At 56.9% G+C, this 25,658-nt stretch overlaps 1 protein-coding gene across 5 annotated transcripts in view; it reads right to left on the bottom strand.

Moving 5' to 3' along the window:
- Window positions 1-1,102: 1,102 nt before the first annotated feature.
- The window catches only part of TMCC2 (transmembrane and coiled-coil domain family 2), a 37,732-nt gene continuing 13,176 nt past the window's right edge, over window positions 1,103-25,658 (bottom strand). For 3 of the 5 annotated variants that reach the window (XM_059146040.1, XM_059146041.1, XM_059146042.1), the window contains 3 exons: window positions 4,350-5,290; window positions 2,846-2,981; window positions 1,103-2,653 (listed from right to left, as the gene is read on the bottom strand). In XM_059146040.1, coding sequence (XP_059002023.1) covers window positions 2,342-2,653; window positions 2,846-2,981; window positions 4,350-5,290 — 1,389 coding nt within the window. In that variant the 3' untranslated portion in view covers window positions 1,103-2,341. Of the gene's footprint in view, window positions 2,654-2,845; window positions 2,982-4,349; window positions 5,291-6,012; window positions 6,121-14,692; window positions 14,893-25,658 lie in introns of those variants that run through there. The other 2 variants (XM_059146044.1, XM_059146043.1) reach the window with 2 other exon arrangements.

Below are 25,658 nucleotides of genomic sequence, written 5' to 3'. Positions count from 1 at the left end.
GGGAAGGCACCTGACCTTGGGGAGGAATGTGGACAATGTCTGCAGCCTGGAGCAGCCACCCCCCACCTGGGGCCCAGGAATCCGGCCCCCAAGGGAGGTGTGTGTGTGTGTGTGTGTGATTGGAAGAGAAGGGGGGTGCAGGGCCCAGGAGCGCCGAAGTGTTGGATCACTCCATGAGGTCACCTGCTGAGACTCTACATGGTTACAGACGGTAAGGATGAACCAATTCTGCCCTTGTGGAGCCTCCAGCACCCAGGTAGAGAGCTAGGACTCCTAGGGCCCCCTCAAGCCCAAGGCCACAGATAGAGCTGCAACTTGTGACTTCTCAGGCCCACAGAACCCCAGAACATCAGAGCCCTTTGAAATCAGCACTTAGCACAACCATTCCCTGGTACAGATGTGGGAACTGAGGCCTGAGAGGAGATGGGAAATTGGCCACAGGTGTGCTAATTATGGCCAGGACTCTGGGGTGGGTGCCTTCCCAATACCCCTTCTGCACCCAGCTTCCTCCTCGCCCCCCCCCCCCCACCAAGGTCCTACAAGGTTTTTTCTGGGAATCCGTGCCTTGTGAGCGCCCTGAACTACCAGGGTCAGGAGCTGCAGCTGCAGGGCGGAGACTGGGGGCCCAGTCTCCCTGTGGCTCCTGGTGAGCAGGTGATCTGTGCTCTGGCTGGACAGTAGGATAAGGTTGTGGTAACTCCAACAGATGCCCCTCTTTGGGACTGAACCCCGAGAAAAGCGTGAGTAAGGACTCTGCTGCCCTCTCGTGGCCATGCGCAGGGCCAGCCTACGGCTGCTGGGGCCTGGGGCTGCTGGTCTTCTTCAAGCATCTTTCTCCCAACCCCCTTCCCCTGGAAAGGGTTCTGGGCTGCCGGATGGGCTGGCATCACCTCACTCCCTTATCTCTGAGGCCACCGCCTTGGCCCCCCAAAGCATGATGGTTTGTTTGGTGGTGGTTCCTGGTTGTTTTGGTGATGGATCCTGGAAGAAGGCAGCCTCAGGCCAACAGGGGAGGCCTGGTCTGTTACCCAGAATGACTGGGTGTGGGGAGACACGCGGTGGTTTCCACGGAGATGGCCCCATCAACCAACACTAGACAGGATGCTTTGAAAATTTAGAGGATATTTATTTTTCAGGAAGGTCCACCACAGCTGACGGGCACTACTGTCCACCGCTCCAGGGGATTTCTCCTTCGCTTTGCGAGAAATGCCCTCTCTTCTTGGAAGTGCCCGTGGGAAGGCTGGGAGGTGAAGAGAAACCATACACAACACTCCAGAGCCTTAAAAAAATAAAGCAACAAACAACCTCCTGCACACGAATACACACATACAAAATAAATAGATGTATAAAAGGCCACTCTCCTCCCGTCCTGGCCGAGGGGCTACTTTGGGAGAGTGGGGCTGGGTGGCTCGGCCCCCCTTCCCCCAGCCAGGATCATCCAGAGGCGAAATGGTATGGAAGTGCTGGACAGCCGAGAACAAGGCCTGGCTTCCGGGGGAGGACAGGGCAGGCCCTCTCCCCGGAGCTCAGTGTGGGTAAGGTAACGAAGGAACAAATAAATAAATGAATAAATAGAACCCAACGTGCTCCCAGAGGCCTAAGGGCTTACTTAGGCTGAGGCTCGGGGCCTCTGGGGCCTATTTCCCTGAAAAGAGCAGATCCAGTGACAGGCAGAAAGAATCACAGGGAAAGCACAAGTCCAAAGCCACAGCCCTCCTGACCTCCAGAGCCTGCATCCTTCATATCCTGGGAAAGGCCCGGCGCAGAAGTGAGCCTCAAACCAGCTCTGGAAGGAGGGGTAGACTGTGCCTACTTTCTGGCCCAGCAGGTGCTCAGAGGCTGGGGGGCCCTACCCTTTCTCCTTGGCATTCTGAGACCAGCAGAGCCCCCCCACCCCCTTGCCCTCTGACCTTTCCCCTGACCATCCCCGCAGGAGGGAACTGTCTGTCGAACCTCCAGGTTGGGGCCTGGCCCTCTCCTGCTCACACTCTTCTCGGCCTTCCTGACCTGCCGCAACCTGAGTCAGCTGGGAGAAGTCCTCGTGTGACTACATCATCCCAGCAGCCCATTCTGGTGACCCCTCTGCTCCATTTGGCCACAGATGTCCCCACTGCCTCCGTCGGGGCTGTGCTCGAAGCTCCCTCCAGGCCAACAGGGAGAAGGCATCAGACAGAAGCGAGAACAGAGAAGGGGGCAGGAGCTGCTGGAATGGACAGTTTGGGCGAGAGGCCGAACCAGACACGTGAAGTTCAAGGGGCTCAGGCAACCCAGGGTCGCTCCTGGAGAAGCAGAGCCGTCTCGGGGCCAGGGAGAGAGCACGGGGCGGGGGTGGGCTGGCCGCTCAGCTGGGCAGCAGCACGTGCTCCAGGAGGTAGGTGACGGAGTCCCAGTGCTTCCAGAGGAGGAAGAGGACGAGGACCAGGAGGGCGGTGCTGGTGATGCGCAGGCGTGTCTTCATGAGGGGCGTGATGAAGTTGGCGATGGTGGACACGAACACCAGGAGCACGGCCATGAGCGCCAGGATCACGTTGATGAACTTGCCCAGCAGAGCCCGCGCGTTGGCGTTCTCCACGCCCTCCAGCTGCACCACCTGCTGCTGCTGCTGCTGCAGCTCCAGCTTGGTGACCCGGGTCAGGCAGGACTCCACGGCCTCCTGCAGGGGTGTGCACGCAGGGCCTCAGGGCGGGCAGGCCCCCCGGGCTGCACCCGGCCTGCCCCTCCGAGAAGGCGACCGACCGACTGCAGCCCTCTCATCTCCGCCGCACCCCATGTGCCACATGCCCAGGCACCCATCGTCCCCCGCTTGGTGGGGCCCCCCCGCCCCGGGGTCAGTCTTGGGTCGCACCTGGATGTCCCGAGCCCTCTCGTAGGACTGGTAGGCCACCTTCTCCTCCATGCTGGCCAGCTCCTGTTTCAGGTTGGTCATCTCATTCTGGTGGAGCTCGGTCAGATCATTGAGCTGCTCCTCCAGACGCTCATACCTAGCCGAGGGACAAGGTGTGTGACAGCAGCCCTGGTCCCCTCACTCCCCTCCTCTCCCCAGGATCAATTTCATTCCTCCACCACCACCCACCCAGCATGCTCAGCCCTGTTCCTTTTAACAGCAAGGACAATGGAAGTTACTATAGACACTGGGCCAAGACTTCACCCACCTTATGTCATAGGCTCCTTGTCACCCTCAACCCCACGAGACAAGTACCAGTGTCACCCCATTTTACAGAGAAGACTGAGACACAGAGAGGTGAAGGAACCTGCCTCAGTCACACAGCTCATGATTGGAGGAGTCAGGGACTAACTGACTTCAAGGTGAGCCACTGAGCCCGGGTCTAAGACGCTCTCCTGGGGACTAGGGACTCAGTGGGACAGACACACGATCCCTGCTCTGCAGGCACACGACGTCCAAAGGTGACCCTTACATGGACTAGTTTTCAGGCAGGGTTCCCCCACAATTGCCCAAACCCTCTGCATACACATAAAGGAGAAAAGCGAAAGGGCTAATTGAGGGAAAGATGGCCAAGAATCTCAGGGAGCGAGTGCCCAGTGCCCCGCGAGCACAGGGGTGGCGCGGGCAGAGGGGAACCAAGGACCAGAGACTCCAGCGTCCAAAGGTTTAAGCTGACTGTGCCGGATGTTTACATAGTTCGGCTTTACAGGTGTGGACTCATTTAACCTTCATGAACACTTGGAGTAGGGATTCATGTTATTCCTGCTGCACAGACCGAAGACCAGGTGTGGAGAGCATTAAGTACTTTGCTTAAGGTCAATGGCAGAGTAGAGCTGTGGAGGACAGGCGGAGGCGCCCGGGTGGCTCAGTCGGTTAAGCGTCTGCCTTCTGCTCGGGTCATGATCCCCAGGTCCTGGGATCGAGTCCTGCGTCAGGCTCCCTACTCAGTGGGGAGCCTGCTTCTCCCTTTCCCTCTGCCTGCCATCTCCTCTGCTTGTACTCTTTCTCCCTCTCTTATGTGAATAAAATCGTAAAAAAAAAAGAAAAGAAAAGAGCTGGGGTTTGAACCCAGGTAACTTGGCTCCAGAGTCAGTGCTCTGAGACTTTCCAGAGGAGAGGCCACATAGCTGGTCCCTGCCTCAGTTTCCCCTCCTGGACACAGACCCCGTAACCACCGAGGAGGGGCATTCAGGGCCCCTGACACAGGCAGCACCGTCTCCCCATACACAAGTCCCATAACCGTATCTTCCAGCTGCTCTGGCCAGTCTGTGGAAGCCTTCCCAGGGCCTCTTCTGGCTCCTTCCAGCAGTCTGGGACCCTTTTGCGTGCACCTCCGATCCGCCCGCACCCCTGGAGCCTGTGAGCCCGCACCCATCCCCTCAGGCCGGGCCCCGGGGGCACCTACCTGTAGCGCTCCTCCTGCAGACACTGGGTCATGTAGGTGTAGTCTCGCTGCAGCTGAGCCTTCAGGCCCTCCATCGAGTCCTCCAGGTGAGACTGTCCCTCCTTGATCTCCCGCAGCTCCTCCAGCAGTGCGTCCAGGTTTCCGGGGGCCCCGTACAGCGCGCTCAACTTGGGGCTCCCCAGCGCCCCGGCCGGCCCGGCCCCCGAGTTGCTGCCCGCCCCGGCCGAGCTGGCGCTGGCGCTGGAGCACTCGTCATCACTGCCATACTTGGGGCTGGACACGAGTGTGGCGCTGCCGCTCAGCGCCCGGGCCGCCTCCTCGGGGGCCCCGTCGTCCAGAGGGTCCTTCAAGTGGGCGATGTTGTCGGCGCTGCCGAACTTGTTGCGGATCAGGCTGGCGAACTCCCGGGGCTTGGACACCACGGCGGTGTGGGTGGCCTGCGAGAGGCCCGAGAGGCTGCCCTTGACGCCCTCCACCACGCCGCCCCCGAAGCCGCTGATGCCGGCGCGCACGTTGGCGCCCACGTCCTTCAGCCCCTGCTGCATGTCCCGAAGCACGTCCTTGGGCTGCCGCGAGGGCCCGTTCTGCTCGATCTCCTTCAGGCGCCGCCGGTAGTGCTCCAGCTTCTTGTGCAGCTGCGCGATGGTCTGGGCCGACTTCTGGTTCTTCTTCTCGAACACCTGCTTGATGCGCGAGGCCTGCTGCTTGTCCGCGTTGTTGGCCAGCTTCAGGTACTCGGCCACGTTGTCGTCCCGCGCCTCCTGCTCGATCTTGATCTGCTCAGTGATCTTCAGGATCTTCTGGTGCAGGTGGTCGATGGCGGCCTTGGTCCTCTGGGGGTCCGGGGCCCCGTCTGCCACATCCAGGCTGATGGGGCCATCGGTGTCACCGTGGCCTGGGCCGCCAGGGAGGCTCAGGGCCACGAGGTCTCCCTTGTCGACCTGGAGAAGAAGCAAGCAGGGCAAGCATGGGTGAATCATGAAACCACGGCAGAGGACGCGGCAGGAATCTCTCACGTGTCCGTGGACACCTGTGGACTTGGTCTCTGCCTGGGGGGCAGATGCAAGATGAATAGGAAGGCTCAGGGCAGGAGTCCAAAATATCAACACAGTATTCCTTTCCCAACTACCATTAAAAAAAAAAAAAAAAGACTTTATTTCTTAAGTAATCTCTACACGCGACGTGAGGCTTGAACCCACAGCTCTGAGATCAAGAGCTGCGCACTCTACCAACTGAGCCAGCCAGGCTCGTATTTGGAAACATCTGTGATCTACATGATTCTCACAACATCCCTAAAAGGCAGTCCAGGCGGATCTACCCCTCCTCTGGCGCAAAGTTCAAGCAAGTTGCCCAGGGACACCCAGATACGACACGACGGAACCTCGGAGCCAGGACGCTTGTTGTCCCTTCCCATGGACCAAGCCAATCCGAGGCTTCAGTGGAGAGTCATGCGATTGACTGGTCAGCCATGAGACAAGTTCTTCCTCTGGACTCAACCTCCCCAAAAGGCTCCAGCCTGCAGCAGGCCTCTCCCGGAGTGCTGACGGAAGCCTATACCTTGGCCCCACGCAGGAAGCCTCCCAGCCCTCCCCACCCCAGCTTCCCTGATGAAGTTCGGTAGGTCTCCCGCCTCTGCAGACTCCCCTCCCAGCCCCTCCATCACCTTCCAGGTCTCTCGAGTCGTCAGCAACCTCCTCCGCTTCATGCTGCTGGGAGAACCCGGCCAGGCCCAGTCTCCCAGCTGCAGGAGGAGAGCACGGCCCCACCCACCCTGCGGGCCGGGGCCTGGAGATTCAAGTCCCAGAAGCAACCCCGAGGGCCAAGGGCAGCAGGGATGGCTCCAGGGGGCCTGGGGGCAGCAGGGCCCAGCTCGGGGGTGGGTGAATGTACAGGAAGGAGAGGACAGCCCCTTTCCACACCAGCAGACAGGCTTCCCAAGTGCATCAGGACGGCAGAGAGGAGGAGAGAGGCTGAGAAGGGATGGGAGCGGTGGGGAGAAAGGAAAGAGAGGGCGCAGGAGATAGGAAAGATGGGAAACCCGGGGTCAGACGAACACGGGCGGGTCTGGAGTCCTGCTCTCGCAGGGCCGGCTCCCCCTCGGCTGCTGGAGGATCTCTCTGTCCGCAGCTGGGTCCCCAGTGTCTTATCGCCATGCAAGAACGGAAGCGGCAGGAAATGGCTCAACCCCATGTATTTTTACACACAGCAACCCCCAGGACGGCCGGGTCGGACCGTTCGCTCTTCGTGTGTGTGGGGCGGGATGAGGTATGTGTGGGGGAAGGGGTTAAACACAAAGAGAGTGGCCCGGTCACACACACCGGAACCGGAAGCAGCCTGTGCCAATTACAGGCAGAAGTCACTGCACTCGGCTTTTGCCGAGGTGCAAAGTTATTGGAAAACACTATTGAAAACAAAAGCCCTGCCAAAATCAGGGGAGGGTGGCGCCTCTGCCGGCTTCCTCTGAGGCCTTTTCAGGTCACAGCGCCCCTGGGGATGCTGGGGACAATGTCGATCCCTTTTCCAGTTCCTCCCCTTACATTTGCTTTGGGTCTCCCTTGGTGTCTCCTGGACCTCCCTCCAGGTGCTCAGACCTCCAGAACTCCGGCGCCCCGGATTTTCTGACCTTATACACCAGAGGGGCCAACTCCACAGTCTCCTTTAAATGATCTGTCCCAAGGTCTAACGGCTACGCCAGTCCGACTTAAAGCCCCATCCCGCAGTTAAACCCCTTCCTCCTGTACTATTCCTGCAGTGAAGACAAACAGTCTGCCTCTCCATTGTCCTGACCCTCCGTAGTCTCACCTAAGAAATGGGATAATCCTGCCTAGGCTTAGGTCTTTGTGAGGATTACACCAGATGATGTCTAGCAAGCACTTAGCCCAGTGTGGGGCATACAGAAGGCACTCATAAATGCTGTCCAGATCTAGGCAGCACAATTTGGGGTGGGGTGGGGCGGGGTGGGGGATGAAGTTTAATTAAGAGATTATACCAATCAATGAACTCAATATTGATATGACAGTATAGATACTGCAATACAAAAAATTCAATTCTCTAGGAACATAGGACTTTTTTTAAGAGAGCAGGACCCATGTGGAGGAGGCAAGAGAAGGGGCAGAGAGAGACTGAAGCAGGCTCCATGCTCAGCAGAGCCCAGCACAGAGCTGGAACCCATGACCCTGTGATCATGACCCAAGCTGAAATCAAAAGTCAGACGCTCAAATGAACACGCGACTTTTAAGATGAAATAATCAGGCCCTTTGCTAAGGCCACCGTGCTTCCAAAGATGCTCAATTCTCTTTACCCTTCTTGGTGGGAGGAAAAAAAAAACATTCAAAAAGTTTGGGGTCTGGCTGAAGCCTGGCTTAATGCTCAGCACTGGGCGGTTTGCTGTCTCTACAAGGAGCGGAGCATCTGTTGCAGGGCCGGGAGGGGTGTGGGAGGAGCTAATGAGATAGGGATGCCGTGAAAAGAAAGAAGTGCTTCAGGACTCCGAGGGTGTATAAAATAGCAACTCTCCCCCTACCTTGGCTTTACTCCGGCAGCTTAGTGCATCTCCTCCCGTGACTTAGAGTCTGTCTAGCTTACAAATGGAAAAGCAGAGTGGAAGCCAGCTATGAAATGCCCATGAATGAGAGGAGAACAGACATTCCTGGCTGAATGAGCTGGGGCCTGATGGCGGGCTGCAGTGGCCTGGGGCTGGGGTCCTGGCCCCCTTGACTGCCTCTCCCCCCTGCCCTGGGACCCAGACTTGAGCCTGGTGGTCCCATAGCAGGACACCAGCTCCTTCCCGCCCCTCCACTGGCATCGACCACACTTGGATCCCGCTGGGTGCCTCTAGTCACAGAACAGCCCCCCTCTGCCCTTCTCCCCATGGAGGATGACGCGTGTTGGAGTTGGAGGAAGGTGGGGAATTCTCCTTCCTCCACCAAGACCCCCCCCTCCAATGCCAGCAGGACCCCTTCAGGACTGAACTGGGATAGAGTGATTAAGGGACAGAAAGCCAAGGAGGTGGCGGACAGCAGGCAGAGGTAGAAGAGGGAGAATACTTTAACAAAGGAAGGAAAAAGCTGGCATAAGATGACGAAACGATGAAGGATAGAAAAAGCAGAGGAGGAGAAAGAGATCGGGGAAAAAAAAAGCACACACGGGTGCCTGGGTGGCTCAGTGGGTTAAAGCCTCTACCTCCGGCTCAGGTTATGATCTCAGGGTCCTGGAATCGAGTCCTGCATCGGGCTGTCTGCTTGGTAGGGAGCCTGCTTCCCCCTCTCGCTCTCTGCCTGCCTCTCTGCCTGCTTGTGATCTCTGTTTGTCAAATAAATAAATAAAATCTTAAAAAAAAAAAAAAAGCACACACACAGAACAAAAAGCATAAAGAAAGGCCATTGAGACTGCAGCATTACGGACAACGGCCAGGAAGAGAAGCAGCCAAGGGCCCACGGACGGACCGATGGATGAAGAAGAGCGGGTCCGCGTGTACCACGGAATCCCACTGGGCCAGAAGGAAGAGCGAAACCTTGCCATTTCCAAGGGCACGGGTGGAGCTCGAGAGTGTAATGCTGAGCGAATAAATCAGTCAGAGAAAGACAAATGCCGTATGATTTCACTCACACGTGGAATCTAAAAGACAAAATAAATAAACAAAACCAAAACCAGACTCCTAAATACACAGAACAAACTGGTGAGGGGGGGTGCGGGAGGGGGGATGGGTGAAACAGGGCAAGGGGACGCGGATTTAGCTTTAGAGTCCTGGTTCTGTCCCCCAAGGGCTGTGTGCCCTTGGAAATGTCACGAACTCTTCTGGGACTCCATTTTCTCATCTGGGAAAGGGAAGTGATGCCCCCCCCCCCCAAGGGGTTGTCAGGAGGGTGACAACAGACACTGAGTGAAAGCAGGGGTCACAGGATCATCTCGGGGCATCCAGCAGGTGCTCAAAACCAAAACTAAATTGGTCCTTCACACTCACTCATGTGGCTGTACATTTCAAAGGGAAATAACAAGTGCTGGCGAGGATGGAGGAAAACCAGAGCCCTCACGCCCCGCTGGCGGGAACGTAAAGATGTGCAGCCGCCGTGGGAAGCAGTTTGGGGGTTCCCTCAGTAAGTTCAACACGGGTCCGCCATATGACCCCCCAATTTCACTCCTGGGTCTACATCCAAGGAAATTTTAAAAATGGGTGTTCAGGGGTGCCTGGGTGGCTCAGTTGTTAAGTGTCTGCATTCGGCTCAGGTCATAATCCCGAGGTCCTGGAATCGAGCCCTGAATAGGGCTCCCTGCTCGGTAGGAAGCCTACTTCTCCCTCTGCCGCTCCCCCTGCTTGTGCTCCCTCTCTCGTTCTCTCTGACAAATAAATAAATAAATAAATAAAATCTTAAAAAAAAAAAAAAAAAGTCCGATTCTTGGTTTCAGCTCAGGTTGTGATCTCAGGGTCGTGAGATCGAGCTCCGCATCAGGCCGAGCATCACGGCGAACATCACAGCGGAGTCTGCTTGAGACTCTCTCTCCCTCTGCTTGTGTCCTACCCCCTGCACACTCTCTCTCTCTCTCTAAAATAAATAAATCTTAAAAAAACATAAACATAAAAATATTTTAAAGGTTTTATTTATTTATTTGAGAGAGAGAGAGTGCGGGTGTGTTCAAGCAGGGGAGTGGCAGGTAGAGGGAGAAGAGCAGGCTCCCCATGGAGCAGGGAACCTGATGTGGGGCTCCATCCCAGGACTCTGGGATCATGACCCGAGCTGAAGGCAGTCGCTTAACCAACTGAGCCAGCCACCCAGGTGCCCAATTAAAATATTTTTAAAAATAAAAATGGGTGTTCAAACAAGCACTTATACACAGATGCTCCCAGCAGCACTTCTCACAAGAGCCAAAGTGTGGACACAACTCAGATGTCCATTAGCCTGCGAATGGGCCCACCTGATGAGTACGTCCGTACAGTGGAATCTGATTTGGCCATATAAGAAACAAAGTAGCACGGATACATATTATAATGCGGGTGAACTTCGAGAAGATCACACTAAAGCAGAAGAAGCCAGACACAAACAGTCACACCCTGAAGGATTCCATGCATGTGAAATGCCAGAATGGCTCAACCCACAGAGACAGAAGCCAGACTGGCGGTGGTCAAGTGCTGCCGGCAGGGGAGGAGCAGGCCGTGGCTACTTCCCGGGTCTGGGTTTCCTACGGGAGGTGCTGACCATCTTCTGAAACTAGACAGTAGTGGTGATTACCAAATCTGGATGTGGAAGGCGAGGGGTCCTACAACCTCAGCTCCAAGTAACGTCCTATCAGGGTGGGCCTGCTGGAGGCTACCTGGGTCCTTCGTCCTGTGGTCTCATTTTCAACAGGGCAGAAGCTCTTTCTAATGCACTCCCAACCCCCTATTCTGGGGCCGAGTCCAGATCGCTCAAGCCTTGGTCACTGGAGGGTGAAACTCCCTGGGGCCCCCAGCCAGAGGACGGCAGTGAATGCGCTACCCAGGTATCACCGCACCTCTCTCAAAATTGTCACAGGCCACCTAGCGTTTTGTCCACGTCCCGCGGCCAGCACCGTTCCTGGAACTGTGGCCCCAGCACCACCGTCTCCCCCCACCACCCTGAGGCACCTGACTCCAAGATGAAGCCCTATGCACGGGCCAGGCCAGTTCTTACAACGGAAGAATAGTGGAGGGAGGGCCATGCTTCCTCCGACAGTGCTGTCCCATCCCCAGGAGGCCACGTCATGCCCCCCACTCCCTGTACCTACTGGTCAGAGCTGAAGCCCTTGCTCTGAACCGTGACTGAGGTCCAAGAAGTCCTGGTGAATGTTCTGGAAAAGCCGGAGATGGGATGCTGCCTAAAGCATCCAGGGTGCAACTTTCTCTCTTCCTCTCCCTGCTTCCTGCCCCTGGAAGCACCCCCTCCACGTGGCTTCCTGGAACCGTGGACTCTCTCCTCCCTGCCCCCTTCCGGCAACTCTGAATGAAGCCGGATTAGGCACACTGCCAGATGGGCTCAGGCTCCTTTGGGCCTCCCGGGGCTCCCACCTCCTCCCAGGCCTGAGCCCAGGCCCTCTGTGAAGCTGAGTCCAGACCTGGGGTAAGAGCCCGCCCTCCTGCACAGCAACCAACCAGCCTGGCCGCCCGGATCCCTGCAGCCAAGAGCACACGGTACATGCTCCAAGGCCAGAAAGCATCCGGCTTTCAGAAAGCTCTGCGCTGGGAGGGAAAGGGACCAGCTATTGTCAGATGGGAATAGTGGTTCTAGTTCTCTAGCAACAGACAAAATACACCAAGTGATCTTCAAGGGGAACCATGCCGACAAGCACCACTTGCAAGGTCGGAGCGCTCCACCCCTGTGCTCACAGGTCCCCAAGAGACCGCAGAGGGCTCTCAGCCTGACTCCCCGCCCCAGGGGACAAGAGTCCCTTCCCGGATTTACAAATTACCACTCTTAGGGTCCCCAGGGCAGGCTGACCCAGAAAATGAGGACTTCCTGTCATAGCTCTCTGCTCGGGGACCAGAAAGCCAACACTAAGGTCACAATTAGACAAGGAAAAAAGAGGAGAAGGGAGGGGAGAAGAGCCCTAGAGTGTCGATGTCCCTTTAGGAGAACGGGCAGCCCCTGCCATCCTGGGACAGGTGGTCTTTGGGCTCCCTCCTGGAGGGGGAACAAGAGGGTCTGCGGGTCTGGCCCAGCAGGCTGAGGTCCAGGCAGGTTGCTGTCCTGAGCAGGTCTGGGCTTCCAGAGGCTAAGAGCCCTGAAGGCCAGTGTGATGGCCACTGTTGGGCCCACGTGACTCAGCGGAGATGCTGCCCTCTGCTGACTTCTCGCCCCAGGGCCTCCAATCTGAGCACCTCTTTCGGGAGGGAGAACACTCAGATTCACTCTACCAGTCGAGTCCATCTACCTCTGAGAGGGGAAGGGAGGCAAGCCAGGGCCAGGACAGTCATGGCCAGCTAACACCCTTCTGCCTGAAGAGGCAGTTTGACCTGACTGGGAAGCACAGAGGAAAGCGACCTGACTTCTCCCACACCAACCTGACATTCCAGCCGGAGCTGGAAACATGATCCTAAACCCTGGTCCTAGAAGTAGGACCAGGGGCTGCCCCCACCCTCCCAAATCAGCAGGCCCAGCCCGTGGGGCCGCTGGCTCTTTCTCTGCCCTGTGGGGATGGGAGGGCAGTGGCCCAGCCGCAGCGCTGGACACACCATCCCAGCTGACCCAGGCACCCCCACGTGGGAAAGGCGCAGGGGGAGGGGGAAGGGGACAGTACCAGCCTGCCCGGCGGTTCCACCGGTGCCTGGGATCCTAAGCGGCTTTTCTCCGGAGGGCGGGGAGGCAAATGCTGAGAGCACTTCATGGGGCACACGTGGGGCCTTATGTACCCCGGGTCTGTCCGCCAGGGTACAGTGAGTACCTGCAGCGAGGCCCCAGCTACCACCAGGGGGATTCGAGGGACAGAAGCCTGATGGCCCTGGTGCCCTCCCCATGGTGCCCCTTCCCTCCTGGCATGGCATGGCCTTGGCGGCTTTATAAGGAACTGCGCGCTGCAGTGAGAGATTTGAGGGCACGGAGCGCATCCCTTCGGACCACACGTGCAAACTCAAGGCAGTGGGTGCTGGGGTGAAGGCCACCCTTAGCTGATGCCTCTAGCCAGCAGGCGCTGCCTCCCATGGGGCCCTCAGGGCCACCCTCTTATCTCTCTCCCCTAGCCCTCGGCTTCCCGTCCCTTATGACAAGCCCACCTACCGGCTCTGGTCAAATCCATGCCCCCCCCTCCTCAGCCACCTCATCCCCGGACCCACTGACAAGGAGCCTGACTCCGCCACCTCCTCACATCCACAGCTTCCTGGGACTGCCCGAAGCTACCCTCCCGCCCTGGGGCCTCCTCCCGTCTCCACCCTGCAAGTTCTCCAAAAGCTCTGGGCACCCAGCACTTAGCTCCTTCCGGACTCCCCACTGTCCGCCTGGAGTCAGGGCTCTGGGACCCTCCCAACACTCTCTCCCTGGCAGTGTTTCTCTGTAGACAGAAGCGATCACAACCAGGCACACGCCTCCCACTTAACCTCCCATTAGCTCCTCTGGTTCTAAGACGAGTGATGCATGGCCACCAGTTTCTAGAGGCATCTGTGCCAGGGTCCAGCCATGCTCCTGCAAAAGACCCCCTGACCCAACCCCAGGGGCCCTCCCGACACTCCTCAGGCTAGGCGTGTGGAAGCCTGGAAGCCTGGTGTTCACCCTCTCCTCCCCATCCCATCCACAAAGAGCTCTCTGTAATGGGGAGGGGGCCACACCTTGAGAGACCAGAGAGTGCGCACGAGCTGCTGGCTTTCTCCCAACCCTGCCCCGTGAACTTGCCTCCTCACACCCTCTAGGGGCCTCACCTGTGTAGGTCCCGCGTCCCGAAGCCGTGCAGGTGAGGGGGTGCCAGGACCTCTGAGGCTCCAGCTTTCCCCGGACTGGGCCAGTCCCCCAGAGTCACAGTCCCTGGGCAGCACGGGGCTTGCCAAGGGAAGCCGGGGTCTGCGAGCGGGTGTGCCCAAGCTCCCAGCCTCTGCAGCGGCCATCTCTAGCCTGACGGGGATTAGGGGCGGATTGCTCTGGGAGATTTCCCCTCCCCTGGGGCTCACAGGCTGCTCCTTCCCATCTGGGAGGAGACAGGCAGGATCACTGAGCAGGTAGACCCAGATGTGATGAGGTGCCCCCCCCACCCTGCTCTGCCCATCCTCAAGTCCAGCTGCTGCTACAGTGAGTTCAGGGAGCATGAGGAGCCCCAGGTTTGACAGGCAACAACTCCACCCCTGGTGGGGGAGGCGGGGATGCAGCACGCAAGGACACGTGTACCGGCATCACCACCCACCTAGATGGACACTCTGCTCGCCCCCTCCCATTGTGCATGCCTCCCGCCATCATAAGCCCTTCTCTCAGAGTCACGGTCCCACGAACTCCCTTTCTTCACCTCCTAGAGGAACTAGGGCTCCTAGCCAGGCTTCCAAACTTGAAAGGTCTCGAAAGCCAGAAAGGCTGGAGCCTGGAGGGGATTCCCTGACAGATCCTAACACAGCCAGCTCAACCTGGAGCCCCCTACCCCTGCTGCCCTGCCCCCTGGCTTACGGCACCATCACTCCCGAGGCACCCTCCCTACCCAAGAGCTCCCTGCTGGAGAGAGGACCCAGGCAACCTCACCCGCGGGACTCCTCTGCTCTCTGATTTTCTTCCACAAATCCACTCTGCTCAGACACCACCGCAACTACTTCTCCACTGGCTTCTGCTCCCCTTTCCCTGCTCTCCTCCCCACCCCACCCCAACACCCCCAGCATGGCTCAGGTAAAAACACCTAACATCAAACACAGAGGGCAAACTCACAGCAGTTCCTCCCTCCTTGGACTTCATCTTGACGTTCCCAGCAGGAAATCCTGGGAGTGGCCAGCAGAGGGGGCCAGAGGGCCACGGTTGAGGCAAGCACACCGTGAGCTGGCGGACTGGGTGGCCTGCAGCGTTCAGGGCCGGGCTGGGTGTCTCAGGGAGGCTTCCGAAGCAGAATCACCAGGGGCACAGATCTTGCACGTCCTTGAGCCAGCCCAGGGACTCGGGGCTTTAATACTGAGGGTCCACACGTGGTAGGGTGGTCCCAAGAAGGTGCAAAGAGATAAGGAGAGCCCAGGGCCTATCTCTGGGGCCCAATGCCAGGGCACGCAGCCAAAAACACCAAGACCAGAAATCCCCACACCCTGGGCTCGTGAAACCTACAAACATTAATGGTGGCGGATGACTTGGGAGTTTGTGACGACAGGAAACTAGCAAAAGCCCATCACAAGGTCCCAATTTCTGGAGGCCAGCTCAGCTGGGTGCAGTCGGGAAACACCTCCAGCAGCTTCTGACATCTGCAAATGATCCCCCTCCCACCGCATTCGATCTTTACTTTATGCTCTGGCATTATGCATCGTTCCCCTTGCGTAATGGTTATGTCTAAATAGGCTTAGGTCTTACTTCCCCTAGGAAGGCACGAATCACATCTTCAATATATCCGAGCCCCTCGCTGTGTCCAGCATAGCCCTGACCCTCCCTCCATAGGCAGAATGACCGAATGACTTAGCTCATCAAGCCGCAACAGACACAGCCCATCTTCTGTGGCTCTGTCGGACGCGGCCACACACAGCCTAGTCTTCTCGTACAGAGACATCCCTCTCCTTCCAACCCTCACGACAATCCTATAAAATAATATCTACAGCAAAGTGTTTGGGGACCAAAATTTTCAAAAGCTGTTTTTGCACATACTCTTAATGCGTTCTAGACAAGAACCTTTTGGCTACTTCAAAACTGTCATCAAAAGACTTTACTTTTTCTAAATCCAGACCAGCTCTTACTGATTTTTTTCCCCAGTATTTCTCACTGCAAAAGTGTGTGGTTTCTTGTAAGATCTTGTTTTTAAATCATCTCTACACCCAAAGTGGGGCTCAGACTCACAGCCCTGAGATCAAGAGTCGCACGCTCCACTGACCAAGCCAGCCAGATTCCCCTGCAAAAGTGTTTTCTAACTAACTACTTAAGAAATTTTGGTTGGAAAACATACACAACCAATTTAAAAAGCCATAATTTTAAAGGTCTTATTTTTGTATATTATGTGTCAAGTCAAATTCAGCATAATGCCTAGAAGTGCTTCAAAAAATATTTGTTGAATAAATGGAACAATTTTAAAAAAAACAAAAACCAACCACCACTCACCTCTCCCCTGCCTCCCTCCTTTCTAGGCTCCACCAAGCTAAGATCTGTAACCTTTCCCTACAAGCAGAGCAGAAAAAGGCTGCGCCTGCAGGAGTCCAGAGTCGGGGAAGGGGCTGGGAAAGCTAAGCTCTGGGACTCTCTCATGAGCTCTCACTCTTGGGACTGCCCAGGATCGTGAAGGCTTGGAAGCACCAGAAAGACGTTCCTGCAACACAATGTACCACCAAGACGACGCAAGGAGAGTCACGGTCCACAGGCCTCCGCCATCTCCCTCCTGGGAGGGTTCAGCTCCTTGGCTCTGGAGGACAGCCCACCCGTCCGCACCATAACTGAACAGCAGGGCAATGGCGGGTGGAGCGCAGGGGTGAACCAACAGTCTGCTAAGAGAAAAGGAACAAACAGAATTCAGGGGGAGGGCTGCCTGGCAAGCCAGAGGAAGAGAGATCCCTTTTCCTCTAGAGTCTGTTCTTGTCTTTAGATGTAGGAAATGTTCCCAGACCTGCCAAGGACACAGAACTTCCGGCCCCGGGGGCAGGGAGCAGGGAGCCCGAGGCGTCGTGGTGAGGTGGAAGGAGAGGGGATGTGAGCCCTGGATTTGGGTGTGAGTTCCACACTCAGTCTGGGACCTCAGTCAAGTCCACATAGGCCCTGAGGCTCCGTGTCCCCGAGGCCAATGGGAGGGATGTGTACAGAGTAGGGGAGACTGGAAGACTGAAGGGAAATGCATCCCAGGAAGACTTGCCAAGGCTGGGCTCCGTGAGGGCTGCCTGATCCTTCCAGAGGCACAGCAGAGGGCCTGGAGCCCGAGGGCTGCCCTAAAACCTCTGCCCGTGGCTCACTAGCGATGCGGCCTCCATGGGGCCTACACCTGCTCCTCCACCAGCCCAGGAGAAGGCAGCGGGACCCCCAAAGCAGGAGCCCGGAGGCCTTCAGGAATGAGACCAGGGAGGGGGCATCTGGAGGCGGGAGGAGTGGGTGAATGAGCCCCGCCCCGGAGGCTCTCCATCCCCAAGCCTCAGTTTTCCTGGCTGCAAAATGGTACGTCTGATCAACTCCCCAGGCTGCAGCGAAGCTCAAAGAGGACACGCCTGGCACACTGTAGGTTTTACTGCACAAGATGACGAAGGCTGAGGCTCCCTCGCCCCATGTGTATGTCCTTGCACACGCTCACACACCGCACTGTCACTCCGCGAGGTACCTGGGAAACGGGGCCTGGGATGGGAAGAGCCAGAAAAGCAGTTGCCACCTGAAGCCAAGTGGAGAGGGGTAGGCAGGTGTGGGAGGGTCGCAGTGGGCACTCAAGCACTGGGCTTGGAAAAGACACGAACCCAAGAGCAACCTCCTTCTGCAAAGAGAAGGTGCTCCTGGGTGAATGTCACCACGTGCACTTGCTGGTAGGGAGCCCTCTGGCTGGCTGAGACGCAGGCCCTAGGTCGGCCAAGACAGGGCAATCCCTGTGGCTCCCGCACATGAGACACCCGGGGCAGGTGTCTCCGGTGGCATGCTCTCCACCTTCCCAGTTAGCCTGAGTCTGGGGTGACAGAGGGGCCGGTGGCATCCCAGGAGGGGACACTGGACCCTGGGCACTGGATGGGAGCCCGGCTCCTGTGCTGGCCCAGCAGGGCCCCGGGTTCTCCACTGCTGAGCTCTCCTCCGCTCAGACTCCCCTCAGAATTCTCAAGCCAGGCCCCTTCTTTCTCTAACACTCTGCATCACACTTTTCTGCTCTCTTCCTTGGCCGTTATTATGATTCCTCAGCCCTTCCCCTTTTATCTTCCTACTTACTCTTCTTTCTCTTGGAGGGGGAAAAAAAAAAAAAGCACAAACCCTGTATTCCGAAGGGTGGGAAACCTGAGAAGTCATCAGCTTTAGGAGCTAAAGACAGCTACATTGAGTGGCTCAGAATAGAAGGTGAGACCTTCAAAATAATCAGGTTCCAGGTGCGCTGTGAAAATCTCAGTTAGGGTCCCTCCCCTCCGTGGGAGGCTGCTGCTTCTCTACCGCTCACCTCTTAGAAATGGGGCTTGGGGAAGGGGTCAGCATTCCGAGGCCATCCCCTAATACTTGCTTGTCGACCCTACCAGAAGGTACATTTTCCTAGAAACTCAAGCAATGACAAAGAGCCCTGCATTTCCACCCACCCCGCACCCCCGGGAAGGCAGGAAGTTTCACCGTCTTCAGGACAAACTATCGAACTATCGCAACCCAGGTGGGCATGTTTCTAAGGAGCGGGGGTTGGGGGGAGAGGCTGGGCCCCATGAGCAAGAAAAGCAGGCAGGAGGCCACGTCCCTTGGTCACTTTTAGGAAAATCAAAATTGGTGTCAGGTGGAGAGAAAAAGATGACCGTTTCATAGCCACTCCCTCTCCTGGGCAGTGGGGACACTGGGGACAGGTCTGGGAGAAAGTGACCCAGAGAAGATGCAGCATCTTCTTTTTGGACAGTTTTTAGGGAAGCAGATCATTCGCCCTCACACCCCCACTCCATCTGCCAAGAAGAATTCGGAATGATTCCTTTCTGAAAGCATAGGACTGAAATGCAGAACTCCTGGGGCGTCCTGCCGACTCCAGGGCTCCTCACGTCCCACAAGCTGCCCTGATTAAATGAGAACGGGAAGCGACAGTGTTCTGGAAGTCGTGACATGCTGCTCCACCACGTGCCGAAGCCAGCTGGGCTCAGAGGGACTCAGGCGGCGAGTCCTAGGGGCCTCCCCCCCGGAGAAGCCAGGACTCAAACATGGGGCCCAGATCGCATGTGGGTCTGAAGCTGCCTGCTCTGGCAGTGAAGAAACCTTATATAATGAAGTTAAGATTACAGAGCGCTTGTCTTTCCAGCCACCCGAAGGAGGTCACGGTATCGCTTTGGATCTGCCTGAGCTTCTGCCGAGCATGCTGCTCAATTATTCACCAGCCCTGGATCCTGGCCCGGCTCCGGGGTCCCAGGAGTGGGCTCTCTGGAGAGGTGGAAAGGATGCTGTGAGAATTCCCCAAAACCAGACTGCGGTGAAGGTCCAAGAGGACAAAAGAAGCAGAAGCACAAGAGTCGGCCTCTGGAAGATGAGGGAAGTGGGGACTGGGGGGGGCGGGGAGGAGGCGAAAACAGTCAGACATCCCAGCACCTGGCAGAGAGAGAGAGAGAGAGGAAGGTCAGAAAAAGCTACTGTTTCCAGAAACATCACTCACTGCCTGCAGCCCCCACACTGCAGGGCAGGGGAGCCCTTGGTCCCTGGAGCCCAGCAGGAATGCAGGAGGGGGTGTGTATTCACCCCTGCTTCTGTTTCAGAGCCCTCTGCCCTGCAGGGTATAAACAGAGAAAGTCCAGACTGCCCGTGAGAAGAAAGAAGAGGCAAGAGAGGGGATCAGGTTAACGCTACTGTATTTCCATTGCCTCATCTGGCGCTAGAGGGGACCAGGGTCATGTTTCGCATCTCAGGGATGTGGTTGATCCAGGGAGGAATGCACACAGGGACCGTGGAGACCTGCGCCAGCTCCCATGACCCAGGCTTGCATTGCCAGCGCCAGCTCCTCGCGTCTGGAACCGGAGGAGAGAGAGCTCCTGCTGCTGCTGCTGCTGTTACCGGCTCGGTGTGGGGCTTGCACCCAAACCTTAGGCCCGCCTTCCACTGGGGGGGCACCTGAGGGGGACTAAGGGTCCCGAGGGAAGAGGCTGGGCTAAGACATAAGAGTGTTGAAGAGGCAAGACCCTGGGTCTTATTAGGTAACTTGGACATGATCTAATTTCACCCCCCTCCCCGGAATTCCGTACTTCCAGAAGCCAGGGCTAATCTGGAGAAGAGTGGAACCTTCCAACTTGAAGGGAAGTCATGGATGTTGGTGGGGAATAGATGAATAAAGGCGAATTCTAGCAGCCAGGTGCCTCCTAGGACAACAAACTGAGCCCACGATCCTATTCAAAAAGAGAAGGCTGTGGCTCGTGATCTCTCAGTCAGAGCTTTAGGTAAGGGGGAGGGTCGTCACCTTCTAGCCCCTCTCCTGCTTGGACAGGACCCCTACCAGGCAAAGGGCTTCACCCGAACATGAGGAACTCGAACTAAGAGAAGAACCCCTTGTTTTTCAGGTACCACAAGACAGACTGCTGTGTGGGGCCCGAAGGACCCTGGCAAACAGGGTCTTTGAATCACTGAGACAGGGAACAAAGGTTCACGGCACATCACAGCGCTGGCCCGCCTTAGCCTGGCGAGCAGCTGGCAGCCTGGGCACGGCCTCCGGAGTCCCTGGGAGGCCACTGGGCTGGCTGCTGCTGCTCTCCCTCCACCTGAGGAGCCTTTCCATGCAGAGAAGAAGAGAAGGGAAGAGGGGACGGGACGGGTGGCAGCGGGGAGCAGAGTAGGTGGCGGTCCTCTCCAGCAGTTGGGAGTGAGCTCCGGCTGGCACAGACCCGAGCGTGTGCAGGAACGCCTGAGCAGGCGGGCGGACTGCCACATGGTTCTGAAGGTGGATGTGTCTGTGCGGACGGGCCAAGGGACCCATCTGACCCTAGAGCGGGGCCCCTTCGGCCTCCCATGTTATCCGGCCTACGAGCTCAGACATACGAGGAGGCCCCACAGACGAATGGTCCGGCCTCCCCCAGCTGCTGTGGGGCCACAGTTTGAAAACCCGCTCTCAGCAGAGCAGCCCCACCTGCTCTGCCCCGGCAGGCTCTCAGACATAAACAAACGAGGGCCCCTCGGCACCTGCCACCATCAGTCTTCTTGGCAAGTGCCTAGGGCTAAGGGTGGCCCCTCACGTGCCATCCCTTGGCGTAAACAGGGGTGCTCCCAGGGCGGAGAAGAAAGCTTGTTGTCGAGTAAGTCTGGTGCAGTCTACTGAGGAACAGGATGTCCAGAGTCTGCTCTGGTGCGGGTGATGAGCTGAACACCACTGGTTGCCCAGCCTGGAGCCTGGAGATAAGACCTCCCGGAGGCCACAGGAAGTATCCAGTCATGACATGATCCGCTCTCTGCACCTTGCTGTGGACCTGGCCTCCCCCACCCTGCCCCTGCAGGCCTGTCATCCAAAGGCTCCACACTGGTCTCCTAAGGCTATCCAGACTCCCTGTGTGGGCTCCAGGCTCCCGCCGCATACCGCTCCTTGTCCTCAGAGTACACCAACCACACCATCCAGAAGGGGACAGACAGGCAGCCAGAGCAAGGCCAGGGGCACACCTGGCAGCGCTGGCCATAAACCCAGGTTCCCACACTCTCCCTCTCCCGAGACCCTCCGGCCCCACGCACCTTACAGAAGCCCAGAAAAGGGGTATGGGACGCATGGCGACAGCTGGGGGAACGTTTTGATTAAGGCCAAGAGGGAAGCAGTGACCAAACCTGTGTGGAAGAAACGAGGAAAAGGGAATAGAAGCCTCTGACCCCTGCAGGGGCTAATCCACTCCCTGAAAGGCTGGGAGCAGGAAAGCAAGGCAGGACAGGAAGAGTTACTAGGTTTCTCTGAGAGTACACATTTTCTAGGAACTGCTGCTCAGCAAAAAGAGACGGGGTGGGGGTGGGGGTGGGGAGGTAGGGAGAGAGAACGAACTCATCTGCCAGGGATCCAGGCGGCCCAACTCCATGGCACCTGCACCCAGTGGTTCCTGCCGAGGCCTGGGGACCTAGGAATCCCAGGGGTTAAGGTGGCGCTATACACAGACAAAGAACCCAGATGTCACTGCATTCTCTCTGCACCTGCCAGTGCTCCAACAAAGGCTGACCATTTTTTTCTGCTTTCTAGCCATCGGGCAGAGAGAGAAGCTACCCTGGCCGTGGCTCCAAAAAGGGTAGGAAGCAGGGTCTGGGGCAGGGATGGGCATTTGTTTTTGCTTTTAAGGGGAAATCATTTAAGGCCTGATGTCAAAAACAACTCACTGGATCTGGAGGGCACGACAGCCCGATGAGGTCACCAAGGCTGAGTGGTTACCCAAGACTCTGAGCCCCTGTCTTGTCTCCCTGCTGCACCCCTGCTGTCCTTGGAGGCCCCCTGCTCTCTTTGGGTGGGGGCTAGGCGAGCCTCCCCATGACAGCTGAGGAGCCAGAGCTGCCCCTGGGCTGTTCCAGTAACTCAACCCCCGCCAGGGCCGCGCTGGTCCGAAAGCCAGCTGGTGAGTTCCAAACAATGGCAAGGGGTGTGGGTAGTGGGGGAGGCTTATGAATTAAAAATAGATGCTAGTAATCACCAGCGAGCTTGCAGAGAGCATGTGGGGAGCTGTGTTTACTAGAGAGAAGAATACCTTCTATTCATGCCCAGAGACTGGGGCGGAACCAGCACCACATCTCACCCCTACCAATGGCCTCTGGGTCTGGGGGAGTCAGCTAATGGAGGCTTTCCTGATGGCTAGAGGACCCCTTTCCTCCTCAGGAGCCCCCCAGCGACTCACGTATCCCTGGTGGGACAGTTACAGGGCAGGAAAGCTGGGTCACAGAAGGGGGAATGGCAAACAAGCCATAATGTCGTCCGCTTGAGCCGAGGCGAATCTGCACCCTGTGGATACCGCATAAAACGGCCCTTAGCGCTTGTAATGACTTCACGTCTGTCCAACCTGGCAAACGTTCTAGAATGTGGGATCCGGTCTCCTCTCTGCCGGGAAGTGGCCGCGTGTCCTGAGGCGAGCAGTGTCCTGATTCCTCTAGGCCCAACTCTTCAGCTGGAAAACGGAGACAGTGCCCGCCCTGACAGCTTCACAGGGATGTCATCCACCAGGCAATAACACGGCAGAGCTTGGGAAAGCTGAAAAGTTCTAACTAAATACGGAGAGAAGACAATCCCAGGAGCCATCCTCTCCCCGTGACCACGCTAAACCCAGGGAACCGTCCTTCCCCGCAGCTCGCCCAACAGTGTCCAGCCCCAGTCTTCCGCCGGCGGCAAGAAGAGAAGCCCAGCCGTCTCAGGGGCAGTGTAAAGCCCAAGCAGCAGCCACAGGCAAAAGCCTGGGGAGAAGCTCCCCAGCGGACGCACCTGCCTCCAAGCCCCCTGCACCCCCAGTCCGCAAATATCAACAAACCTTCACCACCAGCTTCTAACGGGGCCACTGCCCACCCGCTCCGTCTGCTCAGGCAGCGGGAGAATAACCAGGTTCACATTCTCCCTCCTCAGGAGGCAGCTGTGGTCCCAGGGACCCTTGCTTGCCGGGATTGCTCTAATCTGCTCTGTGAAGTGCTTTCACTGGCACAGCATGGAGAGGCGGGCCGGGCTGCTCAATGCAAGCTCCTAACCCCGTTCGCTCCACCCGGACCCTCCGGGTCCCCACTCCACAAGGCCTTTCAGCCGACATGCAGAGCTCACTCTTGGAACACACGCTCCACAGCTGGAACGATGCCTGCAAATGGTCCAGTGCCGTCATTTTAAATCCTGTCTATACACAGACGATTCCCGGATGCATGCCTCCAGCCTGGGTCTCTCCCCAAGACTCCACACTCACACACTAAACAGCCTCTTTGGCATTTCCACATGGATGTCGGAGGCCATCTCAAACACATCCCGTCCAAAACCTCGCTCCGATTTCTGCCCCCACGGCCCCTGCCAGATACACGTTCCATTTGCCTGTCTTCCCAACTCAATTAACGGCAATTTCTTCCTTCCAGCTGCCAGGCCAAAAACCTGTGTGCCGTCTTTGCCTGCTTCCTTTCTGTCAAGCTCTGCGTCCATCAGAGACGGATGGAGCTCGAGCTCAGAAGCAAATCCAGGATCCAGCCCCTTCTCCCCACCTCTACCACACCCACCCAGCTGCAAGTCGCTGCCAGCTCATGCCTGGGGTGGGGGTGGGGGATTTCACTAGCTTCACTAAGCAGGGGGAGCAGCAGAGGGAGAAGAGGCAGGTTCCCCACTGAGCAGGGAGCCCACGCAGGGTTTGAGCCCAGTATCATGACCTGAGCCGAAGGGAGCTGCCTAACCGACTGAGCCACCCAAGGCACCCCTACAGCAATCTTCTTAAAAGGTGTCACGTTATCTGTGCAAAAACCTTTTCATGACTTCCCATTTCACTTGGGGAAAAAAGTCAGAAGTCCTTTTACCTTGCTGGCAAGGCCCTTGGTGATCCACAACTCTCCCCACCCATCTTTAAAAAACCAACAAAACCCAAAGTGGGTTTTGTGTCTACCATCCTTTCCCTGTGTCTACCATCCTTTCTCCCAGAGGAGCGACACGTGCTGCCCCCACTGCCACCGCCCCCACTGCCACCATCTCCTCGATCCACCGAAACAGGTTTCTTGCTGGTTACCCATGACCCCCACTGCTTACGACTGCCTGTGTACATTTCTGAACCCTGATGTGACCTGTCCCTCCTGCTGCATTTCGCCCTGTTGAGTACTTCCCTCCTCCTGTAAACTTCTTCCTCCTTTGGCTTCCGCATCATGTCTCCCCCAGGACGACGCCTACACGTCTGGCTGCTCTGTCCTTTGTATGTCGGATCCGTCCTTGGCCTCCCGCTCATTCAACACATGCCGTGAGTTCAAGCTCAGGGCTGACTCCCAGAGTGCCAGCCCAAGCCCAGACCTCTCCCCCATGAACCTGACTCCTGGCTGGTGTTCTTTAGTTGGATGGCTCCAAAGGGCACCTGTAACTCACATGCCCAAAAGTGAACTCATGACTTGCCTTCAAAACCTATTCCTACTCCCATGTGTCCTCAGCTGGAGGATGTCCCCTCCCTCAAGCTGGTAAGCCAGGAACCCTGGACTCCGCCTCTTCTCTTTCCTTTCCTTGGTCTTCCTCTCTACTTTCTCACTCTATGGATTCCAACTTCCAAATGCCTCCTGAATTTGTCCCCTTTCCATCCTAACTTCAGCCTAGACTCCTCGAGTAGCTCCAAAAACAGTTTCCTTGACTTCACGCCTGTTCTCTTCCCAATCCAACTTCCCAGTCCAACACTGAGGTCCAGAGAGACCGCCTCTCCCTGGCTTCCTGCCTAACACCCATGGATGGTTTCACACTGCCCTTAGGATCCGGGCTCTGCCTACCTGTCAGCCCCTGACAGAGCTGGACGCTCCGACCACAGTGGAGCCTAAGCCTCCTGCACCACTAGCCGGTTTCTGTGCCTGCTGTACCCCCCCTTCCCCTCCCCCTCGTTCTTCCCTGGCTAAATTATACTCCTTCAAGATTCAACTCAATGGCTTCCTCCAGAAGGTCTTTGCCAATGGCTCTCCCCTCCCTCTGAACCCCCAAAGCTTCAATAGCCTCTACCACAACCTTATCACCCGATTCTGTCCATCTACCCATCTCCCTCCCCTTGCTCAGAAAGTTACGTGAACATAGCACCTTCCTCTCATTCACCGTTATGGCACTTAACAAGTGTTCAATAAGTACTTGTCATGTGACTGAAGGAACAAAGACAGAAATTCGGGAAGTGTCAAACTAGATGTTCTCCTTACCAAACAACCCTTCATGGATTCCTATCTTCTTTGGTTGGTAATAATAATAAAAATGATACTGTGCCAGGCTTCATGCCAAGTATTTATATAAATATGAATCCATGCAATCCTACAGCAACTCTACTGTTATCAGCCTCATATTCGACTGGGGAAACTGAGGTACACAGAGGTTAAGTGACTGGCGCAGCTAGCAAGTGGCCGAGCCAGGGCTGGTGCTGGTCTGTGCTCTTAACCAACCGTACCTACCGCTTCCGCA

The sequence above is a fragment of the Mustela lutreola genome, chromosome 14, assembly GCF_030435805.1.
Source record: "Mustela lutreola isolate mMusLut2 chromosome 14, mMusLut2.pri, whole genome shotgun sequence".
Taxonomy (NCBI): Eukaryota; Metazoa; Chordata; class Mammalia; order Carnivora; family Mustelidae; genus Mustela; species Mustela lutreola.
The sequence above is the reverse complement of the archived record's forward strand: the minus strand, read 5'-3'. Positions and strand labels throughout refer to the sequence as shown.